Consider the following 19,273-nt stretch of genomic DNA (forward strand, 5'->3'; position numbering starts at 1 on the left):
CCTTTTGCTGCACCACAGCCGGGGGTGGGCAGGCAAATACAGGCCCCCGTCTGTTAAAAGCGACTCCCTGACACGGAGAGTGAGGCTCTCTGTTTGGAGTGCAGGTGGCCTTGTTAGTACTTTCCCTTGCCATGGCGCTGCCAACAATCTGCCGGCACTCGTCCCCAATCGTGGACGCGCCTGGCGGGGTGCCCATCACTCGCAGGTACTTTGCAAGGTACCCTCCCACGTTGCTCTGGCACGAGCAGTACTAGGTAAGGTACGTCACCGCCAGAGATTACAGTACCCTTGGCTTCCGCCGTGCCTCCTTTCGTTGGGCTGGCCAGGTCCGCTGCCAATGTACCTGACGTAGTGGTGCAGCTTGGGCGCCGTCAGCCCATACCTTACCTGTCCCAAGGCAGCCTGCACGATGGAAGGCAGGGCCACCCGCAATCAGCGCCTGGCATGGTATGGCATGGCTTGGGTATCACGTCTTGCACGTCGTCCATGGGCTGGCATGACCTCGTCCGGAGAGGGGGGCCGATCGTTGCAAATCCCATCTCCCCGGGGGTCGCTCGTCGTCGTCGTTTGGGCCCCTTGCGTGCGAAAGCTGCGTGGGTGCCTTTTGTGCGATGCCATCCATGCAATGAATGGGCTGCCCCCGTGGTGCCTCGGTGCGTCGAGCCATTCGCGGTCTCTCGTGTCTTGACCGCCTACTCGTCAGTGCTGCCCTGCCACGCTCTGCCCCCGCCTCGCCTTGCCCTGTTGTGCAACGACTGGATATGGACGGCTGTGGTCCCTGGGCGGATGGACGACGGATGGATGGATGGATAGGGAGCCCTTGGCCTCACTTCGTCACCCTGCCTGCCGCCCTGGCACGTCACTCCACGCCTGGGCCCCCGACCTTCTGTTTGGTCTGCTCGGGGCTGTTGTCGATGTGCCTGCCAGATGCCAGCGCCAAAGGTCATGCCACGTCCTGTCAATGCGCGACCGTGTTCTGATCCCTCGCTCAGGCGCTGATTGTCCAGGGGCGTCGGCGGGCGCTCATCTTCATCAGCTTCGAGGAAGCCCCCCCCCCCCCCCCCCCGTCGTCTGCTGGCCAGACCCCGTCCTCGCTTCTCCCGGTCATCCGCTCTGCCGGCGCCGCTGCAGGATCCCAGAATCCCAGACCCCCGACCGACACGAGTCCGTGTGGCCTGGAGGAAGGGGAAGAAACGACGACTAACTTAGTAGCCCGACCAGCCCTGGCCTGCCCTGTCGGCGCTAGCAATTCGTATCAGAACGAAGCGGCGTGGAAGCGCAACGACATTCCACCAGCGCGCGTCACCTCCTCGAATATACGAGTCGCCTCGCCCTCAGCGGCAAGGGCGCACCCTGGCCGGCGGCCATGCCATGCCATGCCTGGCTCGCGACTCTCTCTTGCGTCTTTTTGCATGTCTCTGGTCTCCAGCACAATCTCCCCCAGAGCTGCCTGGCGCGGCGGGCCCAGCCCCCAGTGAAAGTCCGATAATAAGACACGGAGTGACGGAGCGCACGCCCCTCCCTTCCCTTGCCTTGCCTTCCCTGCCGCCCAGGTGATGGGTGCCAGGACAGCCCATCGCCTGTCCCCTTTTTCGGTCCCGTCATCCTGGGCCGGCGGGCGTGCGTGGGTGCGCGCTGCGGGACAGAAAAAAAAAAATCCCAGCAGCACAGGCGGGCGGCCGCGGTGCCAACCACACCTCAGAGAGCTAAGCTGCTAGTTATGGGGACCTTGGCAGGGAGGGAGGTCCATGTACCTTGGGCTAGCTGTCCGGCGTGCTGGTGAGGTGGTGCTGGGCGTTGCTACTCCCCACACCCACCCGCGCCGCCGTCGCCGCCGCCGCCGGGCTGCGCTGTGCTGCGCTGTGTTGTGCCGCGCACCCAGCCCAGCAGCAGCCCGGCCCAGCAGCCCAGCAGCCCAGCAGCCCAGCCCAGCCCAGCCCTCCTCCTCCTCCGCCTCCACCTCTCCCTCTCATCCTCCTCCTCATCCTCCTCCTCCACATCCGCACACACGCACACCTCGCGGTGGATCCGCGCGGGCGTCCAGACATTCCCACACCCCTCCCCCCCGGCCCTCGACCACCGCCTTCAAACCCAAACCTTTCTTTGCGTGCCCGAAAAAACCATACCACCCTGCTGCTACCCACAGCAGTCGCGCCGTGGAGTGACTGACGGACGGGCAGCCTGCCTGCCTGCCTGCCAGCCTGACTGACTGCTACTACTACTACTACTACGCCCGGATCCCACACACCCCCGTCCTTTGACTCAACCACCTTTTTCTTCCACCGCCAGGACCTCTTTTTCCATAATAAACACCAGCGCCGTCCGCCAGCAAACGACACACGTTGCTCTGGCCCGCATCGACCTGGACTTGTTCTCCCGTTGACCGGCTTCCCGCGACGCTGCATCGACGTGCGCCCCGACATCACATCCGTCCCTCGCGCAACGGCCCTTTGTCCAGCCCGCCCTGCAGTCTGACTAAGAGGCCCATCTGCCGGCACCGCAAGAGGCGCTTCTGGTGCAAGGAGCTGCTGCACCTCTGACGACAGACGACGTCCTGCTCGCTGCGGCTCTGCGGTGGACGCGCAAAACACCAGCCACTGCGTCTTTCCTCGACCTGGCAAATTCAATTCGATTCGACTCTGGGCCGCTTGTTGCAGCGAGCGAGCCCTTATCTGCGAACAGCTCCTCCCTTCGGCAGCAACGGCATCCTGCGCCAGGACCACCGATTCGCAGCCGCTGTGCAGGGCTCGCCAATTGCGCGCGTCCCATCACCGAGTGCGCTGCGCCCACGACTCGCCTCTGCCCTGTCTGTTGCCCCGGACGCTCTCCTCCTGGCTCTCGCGGCAAACCGCTAGCCGACGGGCGTTGCCCACGGGACACAGACTCGTCGCATCTCACCCGCGCCCGGCCTAGCCTGCGTCCCTGTCCTCTGCGACTTCCTGGCTGAAGCTCAACAGCGAGGCCTCTCGGCCTGCATCGTACGCATACCCCAAAGCAGCGACTTGCATACGATACCACCACCACAACCTGCTGCCACCTCACCACTCCCACCCGCAACATTGGGCCTCGCTCGAACCTGACAGAGACGGCGAGATCTGCCCCTAGCTCCCGTTCCCGCTTCCGGCACCACCACAACGCCGTCCACCACTCCTGGACCTTGGCCAGGGTCGATTGTCTGTCGCGAACTGCGGAGCCTGCTGCTGGACGGTTGGCGCTGCTCGTGCACAGCACACGAAACCCGCTGCCGCAGCCTGCTGCCCTCGTCGTGACGGCCCCATTGGCAAGTCGCCTCGCAAGACACGCATCGCCAGCAGCTCCAATACGACCCCTGACTCTGCTGGCCAGGTGAACAGCCACCACGCCGCGGATCTGCTATTTCTGACCTCTTCCCCGCATTCTGTTCCTGCCCCGGCCCGTCCCAACATGCATGCCGGAGCATACCTGGGCTTATAAATGTCGACTCTGCCTTCATAGGCGCGCACCTGGCTCGCTTGCTGTGTGTCTCGTGCTCCTCTGGCACGACCATGTCGAGCGACCTGGACTCTAACCCAATGACTTCAACACAACCCGTGGACCCTACAAGGTCCTCATCGCTTTCTGCCCAGCTTCGGCGCGCTCGTCCGAGCCACGTCCAGACAAACCTGCCACCGTCACAACAACACCAACAACACCAATCGCACCATCCTCACCATCAACCGTCCGCTTCCGCGGCTCCCGTGTCCGCCATTAGCTCCTCATCCGTGGCCTCGAGCTCACGCCACGGCTCGCCCATCATGTCTCCGGAGACGGCGGTCTTGACGAGGAACTCGTCAATACAGGCGTCCCCGGAGCCCATCCGGCCCAAGGACGAGGACCAATTCCCTTCAAGCTTTCAGCTCCCCGACTCCATTTTATCACGAAAACCCAGTGCCAACTCGCTCGGCCACAGTTGGTTCAGCAGCACTACTAGCCCCATTGCGGAGGCTGCATACAACAACAGTAGCACCATCAACCCCGTACCAAGCAATGGACCCTCGGCGACCTCCGCCAATGCCGCTCCCGGTAAGGGCAACATCATCCGACGCCTGTCTAGCCGAGCATCGAGGAGCATCACTAGCAGGAGGCGCCAGTCATCTGCCGCCCCTGCGAGCCGCGATGGAAGTGTAGGCCCGTGCTTTCTCAGGCGTCGAAGCGACAGCAACACCACGGCCCCACCAGAATACGCCGCCGCCCTGTCCACGGACTCGGAGTCAGACCTGGATGAGCGCGATGACTTCGCGTCAATCAGGTCCTTGTATCTCGATGGCGTGCCGCGGGGCTCTTCGGCCAACAGCACCACGGGATCCATCCCGGGGAGCTCCAATAACATGGCCGGCCCCGTCATTCCCCTGCAACTTCAGCGCGGGACTTGGTTGAGGAAAATTTCCAAGAAGAATCGCTCCAAGCGAATTCGCCTCGTCTACGAGCCCGAGACAAACAAGCTCACGTGGGATCGGGCGCGACCGAACAAGTTTCTCCATGTCGATGAAATTCGGGAAATTCGCACCGGCTCCGATATCCAGCAGTATGGCCGCGACTTCAACATCCCCGAGTCCGAGCGGTCCACGTGGTTCTCCATCCTCTACTCTATTCCCGAAAAGTCCAAGACCAAGTTCCTCCATCTCATTGCAGACGACGTCGAAACATGCTCGACCTGGACTATCTTCTTGGACGCCATGCTCAAGCACCGACAGGAGGCCATGACGTCCCTCATGTCCTTCAATGACCGAGCCATTGCGCAGTACTGGCAGAGTGAGATGACGAGGCAATTTGGCGATCAGCCGCGAGGCGATGCGCAGGAGGAGATGGACATTGCGGGAGTCATGCAAGTGTGCCAGAACCTGCATATCTACAGCTCGCAGTCCACTCTGCAAGCCAACTTCCGCCTCTGCGATGCCAGGCGCCGCGAGCGGCTCAACTTTTCAGAGTTCCTCAACTTTGTCAGGCTCATGAGGCAGCGGTCAGATATCCAGTGCATCATTCGCAGCATCGCAGCTAAGCCGCAGGCCGGACTGACCTTGCCCGAGTTCCTCTCCTTCCTTCGCGACGTGCAGGGTGAGGATGTCGACTCGAACACGGCCATGTGGGAGAGGAACTTCAACAAGTTTGTTCGCAAGCACAGGGCTGGTGATGTAGACGGCTTTGACGTGGACAACGCCGCCAACAACATCATGTCCGAGGCGGCATTTGTCGGCTTCCTGTCTTCTCAGCACAATGGACCGCTGGCCGATGAGCCCCAAGAATACACCCTCGACCGACCCATGAACGAATATTTCATCTCAAGCTCCCACAACACATATCTGATCGGCCGCCAGGTCGCTGGCCAGTCGAGCGTTGAGGGATACATCGCTGCCCTCGCCCGAGGCTGCCGCTGCGTCGAGGTGGACTGCTGGGACGGCTCCGATGGCCAACCCCAAGTCGTCCACGGCCGCACGCTCACCACGGCCATCAGTTTCCAGGAGGTCATGACGACCATTAACAAGTACGCCTTTGTCAAGTCGAGCTTCCCCCTGTGGATTTCCCTCGAGGTGCACTGCAGCCCCATGCAGCAGGCCTTGATGGTGGACATTATGAAGGAAGCGTTCGGCGCGCGCCTCGTCACGGAGCCCCTTGATCCGACATCGGACAAGTTGCCGTCGCCGTCGGAGCTTATGGAGCGGATCCTCATCAAGGTTAAGAAGCCTGGTGGCAACCACGACAGCTCTGTCGCCGATGTCACCGGCAGGCGCCGAGGCAGCAGCCTGAGTTCTCCCCTCTCTAGGCCCACCGTTCCTGACACGAGCGCCTTTACGCCGTCTCAGTCGCTTCCACAGAGCCCGCTCCTCGCTGCCAGCAACCAAGCTCGCCGCTTGGTGAGCAAGAGCCGCGTCAACACCATCACCGAGGGTGAGGTGCACGAGCTCATGAGCAGCAGCACGAGCGACAACGAAAGCGGCAGTGAGGTTAGCTCCATCGGGAGGTCGGCAAACAAGACGACCAAGGTGCTGGGTGCCTTGGGTGTGTACTGCGCCGGCGTCAAGTACTTTGGGTTCGACAGCCCGGCTGCCAAGGCGTTCAACCACATCTTCTCCTTCATGGAGACGAGCTTTGCCAAGCACTCTCGCACCAAGGAGGCAAAGATGGCCTTGGACATTCACAACATGCGATACATGATGCGAGTGTATCCTGACGGCCGGAGGTTCGCATCAAGCAACTTTGATCCGCTCATCTACTGGCGCCGCGGCGTGCAAATGGCTGCCCTGAACTGGCAGACGTTCGACCTGGGCACCCAGCTCAACCACGCCATGTTCGAGGGCGGCAGGGACGAGTCAGGCTATGTCTTGAAGCCACCTGAGCTGCGCGACATCCAAGTGCGGCCTTACAATTCCGCCATTGCCGAGGGCAAGAAGGAGCGGTCCGTGGTGTCGTTCAGCATTGATGTCATTTCGGCTCAGCAGCTCATGCGACCGGCCAACCTGGCGGCGGCCAAGTCCATGGACCCATACGTCGAGGTCGAGGTCTTCCACGCCAACGACAAGCGCGACAAGAAGGAGGCGGGCTCGAACATGTCGTACGAAGGCGACTCGCCGCTTCAGTTCCAGACCGAGGTGATTCGGGAGAATGGCTTCAACCCGAAGTTCTCGGGCGGACAGTTCAAGTTCCAGGTGACGACCAAGCACCCTGACCTCATCTTTGTGCGATGGTCCGTCAAGCTGGCCAGCTACGGCGAGAGCTACAACAGCAAGGAGGGGGCCGCCATCGCCACATACACGGCCAAGCTGAAGAACTTGAAGCAGGGCTACCGAACCCTGCCTCTACTTAACCATGCCGGCGACCAGTACCTGTTCTCGACGCTGTTCTGCAAGATCCAGGTCGACCCCATCGAGACGAGGCTCTTTGACGCTCCCTTTCCGATTCAGGATGTGAGCAAGTTCAACCGTCTCGGAGGCAAGGTCTTTGGCCGCTCAAACGGAACTGTCAGCCCACGCAGCACGTTTGAGAAGAGCGGCGCGGAAAAGAGCAGCATGGAGAAGAGCAGCTTTGACAGCTGCCCATGATGCCCGCGTCCGTCACTTGCCGGGCATCTATGCAAGGCACCAGTGGACTTCTTTGTTCACGCAAAGCGGTGCCGTGGAAAACCCGCACTGCACCCAGTCCCACGATCGACCATGATCCTGGCGCGCACCAGAGCGGTGGGACTGGCGGGTACCCTCTCGTTTTCTTTCTTGAGATTTTGGGCCGGCTCGCCATCGTCCGTGTACGACCAATTTTTTTGTCGGTTTGCAAGCAACCCTTTTTTTCACTTCTCATTTTACTCTTCTACCACCAGCCTTCGGGATTTTGCAAGAATTGGCCTTTTTTTATTATTCCCTTTGTCTAAAGCTGGCGCACGAAAATAGGACGGAAAATACCCCCCACGCAGGCGGAGTGCTATACAGAGTTGGTTGATTGTGTTGTTAAGGTGGTTTCGGGCTTTGCACAGTGGCGGGGGTTGCATATACCATGATTGTTTTTCTACAGGGCATGGGAAGCATAGCACTCGAACAAGGGCAAGATAGACAAGGAACAGGCATGGGCAGTCATGTTTTCTCTCCACTTTTTTCTCCTTTTCTATTTTGCCGTGTCTCTCGGGGCGCGTCTACCCGGAGATGCACGAGGCTGCTGAGGAGAGGTTGCATGGGATCCTATGGCGTTGAGCTATTGATGCATTTGCGTTGGAAAGGGAGGTGCCGAGGGCGGCGTTGTAACATGTGCTCTTTTTGTTGACAAAAGACGTTGTTTACCCAGTGGCTCGCGCTGCATGACTCTTGGCTTTGTAGCCTATGATGTACGGAGGGGGTAGGGATGGAGACGATTTGGGCTCTGCTCTGGGAGGCGTGGACGGGGAAGATCCCTACATAGCTGAGAATACCAGCGCATCTACCAAGTACACACCTGGGAGCGAAGTGATCTGCCGTGATTGACGCGTGCCGGTGATGAGGGCACGAGGGCTGGAATTGGATATGACGTCGATGTGGGTTTTGTGCGACGATCTGGGGTCTGGGGTGAGTGTCGGTCATGACGATGTGCTTCAGATCCATCAATGAGTGAGAGGGCGATGGGGTTACCGCTTTGGGAAGGGAGGGAGGGAGGGTGCGTGCGTGCGTGCGTGCTCGGACCCTTGATGTTCGAAGGTGAGGCGAATGGGTGAGTCGATTGTGGCGGGTGGAGGTGGCATGTGAAGGAGAAACATGGCGGGGAAGGAGAGAGATGTCGAACTGTTTTGGGTCATGTCGGTTGGCATTGCGGTGTATCATGCATGAATCATGATGTAAGTACATAACTGGTTGGGCGTGTTTGGGTTTGTGTCGTTTTGTGTCGTTTGATGTTGTTTTGTTTGGACTGGCATTGTTTCGTTTGGTTTCGTTTCATTTGTTACGGATGAGCGGGCTGCTCTTGGGCTTCTCTTTCGCTCTGCCTTCTTGTCAACGTTCCTTTTGTGCGATGAGTCGTGATGGATGAAACGACACCAAACAAAATGCCAGCGCCAGCGGCCGCGTGAGGCGTGCGGCTTTGCAATCATGTGGCTTCGGCGCGCATCATCCGCCATCTCATGGAATAGTATTTACATATTAACTACTACGTACTGCGACATGCACGTTGTATGCACCCCAGATTCTGGGGCAGCGCGTGGCAGCCACGGCGCGCGATGGTACGCTGTCGACGTACAAAGTACAAAGCGCGAGCCGCCGTGGCCCCTCCCCATGCGGGCCAAGCAAGCCGCAAGGAACATGCCTGCTTGCTCGGCCGGGTCTTCACCCTGCTGTCTACGTAGTACTCACGCCATGTAAAATGGAAACGTGGGCTGGCCTACGCCGTGTTGCGCCCTTTCACTTATCGCACACCATGCGCCATCGCAAGAACTTTAGGCGGGGGCGGGCGGGCGGTGATGGCGAGTAGCGCAGGGAGGTGTAGGGATTGACGAAGTGAGGGAAGGGAGGGAGGTGGCTGGATGGTGGGATGGTGGGATGTCGATCGCTGGGGTTTGAAGCAGAAGCAAGCCAGCCAGCCCGCCGCCGCCGCCGCCCTTTTCCTCCCCGCATGAACCGGTCATAGCGAACACACGCACCAGGGGAGGCAAAGGCAGTGCGGCATGCAAGTTGGTTTCTTGCGCACACGCCCCCCTCCCTCCCTTCTCTTCTCCTTCAGCTTGAAGCCTGGAGGCCTGGAGGCCAATGCCCCTGGCGTGCCGCCCGCTGGGAGATGCTGGCTCATGGTGTTGTTTTGTTAGCTGATCTTTTCAATGGCTTCTCTTGTTTCTTGCTGTCGCTCTTCCGCGGGCACCCTTTCGCAGGCCTTGACTTCTTGACCAGATATAACGCACCGGGAATGCTGGGCTCCTCGTGCCTCTCCTTATCTCCCTCCCTCTTTGTAGAGGTGCTGGTTAGCTACCCCTGAGTACGCCCCCCTCATCCCCTTTCCAATTCTTTTTTATTTCCTTTCTTAATCTTGCCACCCGAGGCGCTGGCCCGGCGCTGTGGTACTGTTTCGATTTGATGGATTGAATCTTTTCCCAGGGGTTTTCTTTCCCCCTGGTCGTGGGGGCCGACCGTTGACTGCATGCATGTGCATGCAGCCTCTTTCCAGGAGGCGGCAGCCCGAGAGCCAGGGGGGCCCTGAAGGGTCCAGATAATGGGAACAAGCTGCCAGATGTGTACGAGTAGTCTGCTGAGGACAACGCTCTACAGGGGCTGCGCGGAGATACAAGGACGAACGTACGTTGTCAAAAGACTGTGGCTGGCCACGGTGTTGGCACACGGCGGGTTTGTTCCGCGACGACGGTTCCTGTCCTGGGGCGTTTCATGTTTTCCGCGTGGAGGCGTTTACTAGTTAGCCTTGCCTGGCTGGCTGGCTGGCTGGCTGGCGAGGGGAGGGGCGTGTGGCGACGAAGAAGCGCCGCTCGCCCTCCAAACTTCCAAGGCCTCCAAGCCTCCGTCCCTTGTGCTATCTCGCCAGTTCCGCGTCCCCGGATTTTTGCCGGCCTGGCGTCCAGGGTCCATCTGCTGTGATAGGGGCGCACGGATTGTGCAGCGAGTCGTGATGTACATGACGACCACGACGGCGGCGATCCGCCACCGCGAAACCAAGCCCGCTTGCCAGGCCATCACCCTTTGAATTTTCCAGGCGCGGGCGGGCCTTGCGGGATTCGCGGGGGAGAAAATGCAAGGGCCGCTGGGGAGCGTTGTAGTGGGGGCGGGGAAGTTGAAGGAAGGGAGGGAGGGAGCAGTGAGAGAGGCATGGAGGGCGTGTGTCGAGCCAGGCGGCTAGGCCGGCAGGGCATCTTTTTCCTTTGCTCAATAGAAAAGAAAGTGACCAGCTTCTCTCCTCCTCTTCCTCTTCCAACGCGTGTCCTGCCTGTCCGTTAGACCCGGATTTCCGTGGCCCAAGGAGTGTAGTGAGCTCGGCGTGCCGGCACAAAAGAGCTCGAGCTGCTGGTGGCGTACCGGGCGATGGGATGGGGCAGAGCTGGCAGCTTTTAGGGCCAGAGAGAGCTCAAGCTTGGGCGTATCGTGTGTGTGGACCCTGGATTTGACCCGGTATTGCTGAGGGCTGTCGCATGCATGCAGGCACTTACAGAACCGCCTCCTACTACCGACACGCCGCGGAGAAGTGGTTACGTTCTTTACTTGTTGCTTGGACTAGGCTTGCCAGGGACTGTACTGAATGCAGCCAAGATGGCGCCGGGGACGACAACCCGGGCAGGGAAAACAGTGGAGGAGCAGGGGTGGCCGCGATCTAGTTACTCGTACGACTGACTGACCTTTAGATGCTGAACGGAGTTCCGGGTTCTTGGGACCCGGATGCCAAGCCAGCTCTCGGCCGACGAGCAAGACGACAAAGCCGACGATGCCGGACGAAAGGAAAGGAAGAAGCAGGGGAAGCGCGTACTAACCCCTGGCTATCTGTGTATCTGCTCCCGCCCGAGTTGCCCTTGCTTGAACACCTGATTGCTGGTCCGCCTGCTCCGTAGGGGACCCAAGCGAAAACAGCATTGATTGCAGGGACTCTTTCTCGCCCCCATCCCGCCACGGCCCCTTTTCCTTGCTATTTGTTGGCCCCCGGTGGGCGGCAGAGGCAAGCTGGCGGCTCAAGCGGCTTGAGTCGGCCGCGTTGCGGGAGGACAAAACCGGTGGCGGGCGCCTGCGCGGTGCTGGTATTGGTAGTAGTGGTGGTGGTGGCGGGTGTGTGTGCAGCGAGCGAGGGGGGAGCGAGTGAAAGAGAGGCTGCATTTGATGGCTGCGCCGGCCTTGGTCCCTGCAGTAGTTAGCACGAGTACCTGCGGCGGTGGCGGCGAATCTGCGAGATTCCGTTACGGAATATCAAGACGCCTTGCAAGTTACTAGATGGACGCCGTGCATGTAGAGAGGCTTGTCGACGGTCGTTCGCGCGGCCGCCCATTGCTGGAAGGTACCTCGTAAGCTGCAGCTACGGTGCTGCTCCAAGCAAGTTATCATCGCGATGGAGTCAAGACATTTGTCAAGTCGGGCATAGAGTATGCAAGTTGACAAGGCAGGTAAGGCAGTAAGCACTGCGACACTGACGACCTGCATCACGTCAAGAAAGCCCAGTCGACCATCCAGGATTGCTTGATTCTCTTCATTTTCCAAGACCGTTACAGCAACCGTACTGAACGCTGCCCGATTCGTCATGCATCCGTTCAGCAGGAAAAAGAAATGCATACATAGAGATACAAGAAAAGAGCATCAACTCCGCGGGCCATGCATGCATTATGCCTCGCCCCTCGCCCCTCGGGTGCGTGCAGGCGAGCCGAAAACCACCCCTCCGGGCCTCCTTGAAGATACCTCGTAAACATATGCAGGGCCACAAACAAAACGCTGCCGCCTCCCCGTGTTAGTGTGCAAATACCAAGGGCCCCGGAGTCCGTCCCTCCGGTCTATACAAACGGCCCCGCTCAGTCGACGCCATCGTCCTGGAACTGCGGGCTCACGGCCCCCGTGCCGCCGGCGCTCTGGGAGCTCCCCTTGCGGAGCATCCCGCTGGCGCCGCCACGGCCCCACCCCCGGCCGTTGGTGACCACGTCCAGCGCCCGCCGTTCGGCCTCATCCCGGCTGCCCGTCCCCGGCGACGGCCCGTTTGCCTCGCCGGCCGCCGCTGCCGCATCGTTCTCGTCGTCCGTGTCCAAGAGATCGTCCTCGAGGTTTCGCCCCTTGGGAGTAAGGCGTTGCATCTGCATCGTCTGCGTGCCGTCCGCGTATAGGTTCGGGTCCCGGCCAAGGACGCGGTCCGCCTTGCTCGGCGGTCTCCAGCCTCCGTGGCTCGCCGGTCCCGCTTGCGCGATGGCGTTGCCGTTGCCAACCGCAGGTGCATACGGGTCGTCATCCGGCGCCCCCCAGCCAGCGCTTATCTCTCTCTGTCTCTGGCGCTCGCGCTCGGCCCTCATCTCTTCGCGAGCCTCGATCCACTTCGGACTCGGCTCCCACGACCACCCATCGCCCGTGGTGTTGCAGATCGGGAAGAACCACAGGGCTGGGACGGGCCCCATGAGGTGCTGCAGGTTGCGCTTCCAGCCCAGGTCAAAGGCGTTGGGGAGCTTCTCCGACTCCTGCTCGTCGAGGTACTCCTCGTATCGCTTTCGGGACTGCTGGCGCTCCAGGTCGTCGTACGACATCTGCACCGGCCGCGACCCGTCCATCTCGAAGGGTCGCTCTTCGCCCTCCTCTGGGCGCGTCACGCCGGGCAGCGCATTCGTGTGAAAGTCGACAAACTGCTGCGCGGCCTGCGGGAGGTGGTTCGCCGGATTGTGCGCGTGGTTGTACGTCTTTCGCAGGGGCGACAGGTACCGCGTCTTCTCGAGGCACTCGATCGTCGTCTGGCCCTTGGCAGCCAGCATAATATGCCACCCGGTGAACGCGCCGACGACGATGCCGATGATGCCGCTGATGACGCTCAGGACGATAAAGTTGACGGGCATGAGGGCGTCCGTGTACCGCGTCTGCTCCTCCACGACCTCGCCCCAGACCCACGTGCCGCTGACGGCAAAGGCGTAGAAGCTGAATATCGTCGTGTATATCAGGAACAGCAGGAACGCCTTGTGGTTGCGCAGCCCGATGCACGTCGCCAGCCACGGGCAGTGGTGGTCCATCTTCAGGACGCACCGCCGGCATGTCGAGCAGTGGTGGGCGCGGTCGGGCTTGCGGGCCTGGCACTTTTTGCAGAAGCGGAGCTGGCCGTTGCTCTTGACGGTGAAGGACGTGGCCGACGGCGTGTGGCCCTGCGTGGTGGGCAGCAGGCCGTAGCCATCGTCGTTTGTCGTCGAGCCGGGGCTGGTGAAGACGGCCGTCGTGTACGACCAGTTGAGCAGGGCGTAAAGGATGAAGCCGACGACGGACGATCCGGTGCCTGCTTTGCCGCCGCGCCTCCGTCAGCTAACCAGACGACCATAACACCCTCCCGGAGGTGTCGGATGATGCAGACGTACCTATCCAGCTGCTGTCGACGCTCACCAGGCCAATGTTGATGACCACCCACACCGCCCACGTCGTCAGTCCGTAGACGAATATCAGCGGTATGTACGTCGCAAACGAGCAGCATGCGCGCTCCAGCTTGCGCGCGCACCGCCGCGACATCGTGTCGGCCCCCTGCCTCGGATGGGCGTCGTCGTCGTGCTCGTCTCGGTCCAATGCGGCGGCTTTGACTGCGTCCCGTGCTTCGATGGATGCATGTGTCTTGCTCGAGTTCGACCCTCTCAGCCCATGGCCCGGGAGGTTGGGGGGGCGGCAGGTCGGCTGCGGAGTTGTTGATGTAGCGGATGATGAGGCGCTCCGGCATGCCACAACTTTGCGGGCGATGGTGTTGAGCTCGCTGTTCTGCGGAGCTTAGGTCATCAGGGGCCACAGCCACTGCTGCGCCGCGCGTAAATGCGTGTCCCACCACCGCCTGAAACTCCGCCACGTAAAACGGCCTACCCGGTACCAAGGCTGTTAATGAACTGCTCGACGACGAACATTGTGCAGACTGGACACAGGTAGCCAGTTGCACAATACCTGAATGGCTATAAACGTAGTATGGAAATCACAATTCAATGGCCCCTGCCTCGAATGACTATACCCACCAACGGCGTCACATCTCCACATTCATGGCGAGGTTTTGCAACTTCACCTGCGTCTTAGCCAACAGCCTCTCCAAGGCGAGACAGGTGTAGTGCAACGTCTTCCCATCCAGCATCACAACACAATCCGCCAGGAGAACAGCAACTGTGAGCTCGTGCGCCCCGGACTTCCTCTGAATGCGAGGTGCGGAGCTGACAACGGCGGCGTACGCGCTGCCGTTGCACTGAAACGTCACCACCTCTACGTGCCTGGTGGGATACAGCACAACAGCGTTTGCTGCCCGCGTACGTCAACGCATAAACGTACAAGTCCGACAACGTAGGTGTGCTCGTTACCTTTGATGAGTGCTAGAAGTGCACCGGCATTGGTTTGGTTGCTCATCTTGGGTTGGAGTTTTGATCGAGTGGCGAGACGAGCTGGTCGACGACGGCCGCGGGAAGAACAGGAAAAGAGTCAAAGGCGAGTCTCGATTTGTATTAAAGCAACTTCCTTCGTACTGTGTACTGCCCCAGGATCACGGAACCTCGCCAAGCAGGGCAGACGGCTGGCCATGTTCGTCCATCACTACCTCCGCATTGTCAATCCTACCAATCACTTGGTGTATCGCATACGTACACCATTCCAACTGCTCCCTGCGTAGTGCTTTGACGAGAATGACGACTGACCGGTTGGCTTTCTCGCTTCCACCGCTTTCGTCAAACTTCTGACAGTCCAAACCAGTGCAGACAAATTCCTCCACGTGGACGTAAAATGGCGCCATGACCCGACGTGCAGGCTCCTGTTGATGCCTGGCGAGGTTCGCTACTCTTTGAAAGCAGCACTGTGTTGGCGCTTTCCCGGTTTGGATGTACTGGCGGATCCAGGGCTCTGGACCCCTGGGTTATTGAGGCAGGATCCTCGGTTGACCACGGATTTCGCATTTTCGAAAGGATTTCCCTGGTGGGTGGAGGTATTCGTGCCAAAGGCGCCAGTGGATGGCTTGCCCCCAAAGGTTTGGCCCGACTGCGCCGTCACCTTGTGCTTGTTCTTGCAGGCGTCAAGAAGTTTGTCCACCTCCTTCCGGGTGACCTCCCACAGCTTCTCCAACACCTGCAACACCGTTTCGTAGGGAGGGTATCCCTCCGTGTCCATGACGGTAGCCATTGGGGCGACAGGATCCCAAACCAATGAGTCAGGGTTTTGGGTACGGACGACAGCGCAGTAGGTCTTGGTACCGTTGGCCGTCCAGATGTTGATATTCTTGTCGGGGAAAAGGACGAGGAGGTTCTCTGTGAAAGCGGTCAGCTGGCTGTAGGAGTGTCGGAGACACGGAAACCCGCCTTCGATTCTGGCACGAAGGTCATCTTCCTCGCTTGTGGTGCTTCCACCGTGTTCAGACATGGCTGGTGTTGAAGTTTTGTATCTCCACGCGTCGTTGCTTTTGCTCTCGATGCTTGCAAACGTCCGTTCGCAACACGCTTTGGGCCGTTGGAGAACTTCCCAGCGCGACGATAAAGAGAAACAGAGGAGAGGAGGAAGGCGGAACTGCAATCGGGCGTGCTCGACTGATTGGAGAGTGGCAGGCTAGCCGCTGGAGAGGGCCTCTCGTTGAAATGGATGAGAAGGGAAAGGAAGAAATATCTAACGCGTACGCGATTTGCTTGGGATGCTTGCAAACGTCCACGCGCGATACGCTTTAGGCCGTTGGTGAGCTTTTAGCGTGGCGTTGCAAAGAAGAGGAGAAGAGTAGAAGAGTCGGACAGCAGGTGAGCGTTCTCAACTGGCGTGAGCGTGCGAACGCGTGCTCGCTGCTGGGGAGCTTCTCGCGTGAAGTGGGTGAGAAGGGACGAAATCTCCACGTGTTCGCCGGTTTGCTTTGGATGGTTGCAAACTGAGTGAAGAGGAGGAAGGTTGGATTGAGGCCGGGTGTACTCAAATGACGTGAGAGTGCTGGACGCGTGCTCGTTGCTAGAAAGCCTCCTCGTGCGTAGTGGACGACAAGGAAAGAGGTGGAATATGAAAGGTTGAAGTGCAGGGTGCGTGTGTTCAGTCAGATGGCAAGGGGAAATGTACGGCCCGCGAACCGAACAGAACGAGAGCCAGGGAATCGGGGAGGCGGGCAACGCACTCGGCTAGGTAGGCACCAGAACCCGTACATGGCAAATGTCGGTGCCAGTTTGGCTGCCTTGCTCGCCAAATCCCAACTCAATTTCTCGTTCACTTGCACTCTCACTATTGCAAACGCCCGCCCCCAACCCCATCTTGCGCGCCAGCTTCTCCTGTTATTCTCGCCAGACTCGCTTCCCGCAATTATCACCTGATCTTCCGCCGCCGCACAGCTTCCCATCACGGCCCCTTCTTGGTCTTCTTAGCTTCCTGGTTCTCGGATCCGCTTGCCCCAGAAGAAACCGCTCGGGAATGCTTGCTTCACCTCCTATTTCAAACACCATATCTTCGGCCACTGATGCTGATGATAACAAGCGTGGATGTGGCCTGTTTTGCTTATGTTGACCTCTTTGACCTACTGGGGGCGTTGGCTCTACATATGCTGGCAGGCTACTTTGACTTCGCTTCTCAGGCACCTGTCGAAAGGTTGCACATCCCTGCCTTTAGCAGTACATGAAGCGGCATCGCGGTCAATACGATGGCCAATGATGTTGTTTCCGGGTGGTCAACCGCCATCGACCACTCGGCCAAACGTCTAGCTTGTCTTGGTTAAGCGCAGCTCACCCCGGCGGGGCTGCGGGTGTTCTGGTAATGCACTGGATATGCCAACGGACATCTTGGGGAAACCAGTTCACAGGCTGCATCATGGCGGGACATGGGCTGTTGTTCAACGTCAACTTTTGTGCGCTGACTAGCAACCGGGCAGTGTTGAGTGGTGATTGCTCCATTTTCCATCGCCGGCCCCTCAGTACCGTATCTTCCCATCATCGACCTTTTTCTCTCAGTCACAATTTGAACCCTGCTTCCCCGTGTTCAGCGTCCTTTCCAGACACCCCCTCAAACTCCGTACGCCGCAAGAGCCAGCAACAATCAGTCAACACCAACAAGCCAAGCAAGGTGCGCCGCCAGTCCAAACCCCTTTCCGTGTCCTCCATCCATCTCCGCTCGTACAGTCCCGTCTCACCAGAATCCCACTTTCTGGGTCGCAGGGGGGTTCGATGCCTTGACAGCTCCTTTGGAGCCACCATATTCATCCCAGGCCGATTCGGGCGTGATAAATATCTTCGTTCCGTCCACGTGTCTGTCGAGGTTGACGTTGACCAAGCCAGACGTGAGTTGGTCCATGTACGCGTCATAGTCACTGTACTTGCGAGTGCTGCAGCGACTGTTGATTGCTTCCGCATGAGCCAGAGCCGATGCCCTGGTCTTGAAGAGCTTGTGGCACCTGGGACAGGTGATTTTCTCGTTTCCATGGCTCGGGCCACGGAGATGTCGGATGAGTGCCTTGCTTCCGCTGGCGCCCTTGAATACTTTTCTGAAAGGAATAGTCAGCGAGGCTGTCGTAGAGTTTGGCTCGTTGTGGCTTACATGCAAAAGGGCATGGGGCAGCTGTAGCCGTCGTAGAGATTCCGGAACTTCTCGACATTGAAAGAAGGGTGATCCGGATGAAGGGGATGCTTCGCGTCATACGTCGGGTTCAAATCCCGCTCAGGGATGGAGGCCATTTCCTGCGCCGTCGGCCAACGAGTCGACGCAACGTTTGGGTCGGCAGACCAGACACCAGTGTTGTCGTCCGTGGCTGAGGCTTCATGGTCTGCAGACTCGCTTAAGGTGCCAAGAGTGCCGGCCGTCTGGCCGCTAGGTGTGACGGACTTTACAGACCAGTCGGCAACTCCGACACTTCCAGGGAGCTTGGGGGTGCTTGTCTCGGCCAGAGAAACGAGCTCGGAGGGGTTGTCAGATCCGCTGGTCGTCTTGGCCCAGTCGCTGAGTAGCTTGCTCGGCGCGTCCTGGTCAACAGGCCTGTTTACCTCATCAATAGAGGCAGCCGACGGAGTAGCTGCAGGGCCTCCGCCCTCAATAGCGATGCTGTCGATCCATGTATTGATCCTGGTAGAGGGCTGAGTTGCCGCAGGGGTTGCCTTCTTAGACTCGAGAAGCCACTCCCGGATACCAGATCCGCCCAAGAGGGTGGGAGCCTCGGTGCCTGCATGAGACGACGCGGCGTCTCCAAGGGTCCAGGGCATGACAGTATCCTTGGTGCGAGGTGCGGAGCCAGAGTTGCTGCCCTCCGAGGCAACGTCTCGGCGATGAAGAAAATCGGCAAGGCTGCTGGTGGTGTCCAACAAGGCGGAACGGGCATTGTCCTTAGGATTTCCCCCAATGAGGCTGTTGGTGGTGTCCTCCCACAAGCCAGATGAAGTGGCGTCCTTAACGTCGCTTCCGGCAGATGACTGGACTCGCTTGGCACTTTCGCGAGCAATCTTGTCGAGCTCTTTGAGGCCCGACACGGGCTGCATGTGGTTGTCGACGAGAAGAGTTCCGTCACGGGTAATCTGCTCGACTTCCCAGACGCCTCTAGCGTCTAGGGCTGCCGGAATAGAACCCTCGTCATCGGTTGCCCAGACGTCTCCCTTGAAGTAGCCGGGTTTGCCCGGGTTGATATGGTTTGCAAAGTTGCCGCGGACGGGTCGATGGGTCATAGCCTCGAGGTCGCGCGAGAACTTTGTCATTTCCTCGGTCTTCTTGTTGAGCATGTCAGAGTCGATGCGAGGGCATTTTCCGTTCTCGATGTGGCGAATTACAGCCGAAGGCTGCGCAAACGGGCCGGCGTTGCAACCGGGGCACCATAGCCTCTGCGGCTGAGGATGGGACTGGAACCGTTGGGTTAGTTACAAGGAACCTCTCTGGAAGAGGAGAGCAAAAGCCCGGGAAGAGACTTGCCTGAAAAACGTGCTGGCTCTGGGCTTTCTCGGTCTTGAATCTCTGGCCGCAGTGGATGCAGCAGATGTGCTTGGGGTCCTTCTTGGCGCGCATGGCCTTGAGGTGCTCAAAGTACGAGTCCCATTCCGCGAAGCCGCGTTTGCAAGGCTTGCAGTAGTGCTGCCCGTCGGGCTGCAGACCTGAAGGCATCGTGTTGATGTGTTGCGGCACGTCGGTGATAGGTTTGATTCAGCTGTGCCTGGATCGCACGCGATTTTCAGGAAGGATCGCGTGTGATGAAAATAGAGACGCGAATA

The 19,273-nt window shown here is 59.4% G+C and overlaps 4 protein-coding genes across 4 annotated transcripts; 1 reads left to right on the plus strand and 3 right to left on the minus strand.

Annotated features, from left to right (window-relative positions):
• Positions 1–3,773: 3,773 nt before the first annotated feature.
• Positions 3,774–7,055, plus strand: PLICBS_009137 (phospholipase C; the record flags this gene model as incomplete). The annotated part of the gene is made up of 1 exon (XM_018323658.2): positions 3,774–7,055. One exon carries the CDS (start codon positions 3,774–3,776, stop codon positions 7,053–7,055), a length of 3,282 nt encoding a protein of 1,093 aa, XP_018176837.2.
• A 4,895-nt stretch (positions 7,056–11,950) lies between these two features.
• PLICBS_009138 (palmitoyltransferase for Vac8p) lies at positions 11,951–13,625 on the minus strand (the record flags this gene model as incomplete). The annotated part of the gene is made up of 2 exons (XM_065601560.1): positions 11,951–13,398; positions 13,478–13,625. The coding sequence occupies 2 exons, from the start codon at positions 13,623–13,625 to the stop codon at positions 11,951–11,953; spliced, it is 1,596 nt and encodes a 531-aa protein (XP_065457632.1).
• A 1,284-nt stretch (positions 13,626–14,909) lies between these two features.
• PLICBS_009139 (uncharacterized protein) lies at positions 14,910–15,488 on the minus strand (the record flags this gene model as incomplete). Its single annotated transcript, XM_065601561.1, has 1 exon — positions 14,910–15,488. The coding sequence occupies one exon, from the start codon at positions 15,486–15,488 to the stop codon at positions 14,910–14,912; it is 579 nt and encodes a 192-aa protein (XP_065457633.1).
• Positions 15,489–17,213: 1,725 nt separating this feature from the next.
• PLICBS_009140 (uncharacterized protein) lies at positions 17,214–19,166 on the minus strand (the record flags this gene model as incomplete). The annotated part of the gene is made up of 3 exons (XM_018323660.2): positions 17,214–17,568; positions 17,622–18,907; positions 18,987–19,166. The coding sequence occupies 3 exons, from the start codon at positions 19,164–19,166 to the stop codon at positions 17,214–17,216; spliced, it is 1,821 nt and encodes a 606-aa protein (XP_018176839.2).
• Positions 19,167–19,273: the final 107 nt, after the last annotated feature.

The sequence above is a fragment of the Purpureocillium lilacinum genome, assembly GCF_023168085.1.
Source record: "Purpureocillium lilacinum CBS 284.36 DNA, scaffold_7, whole genome shotgun sequence".
NCBI classification, from domain to species: Eukaryota; Fungi; Ascomycota; class Sordariomycetes; order Hypocreales; family Ophiocordycipitaceae; genus Purpureocillium; species Purpureocillium lilacinum.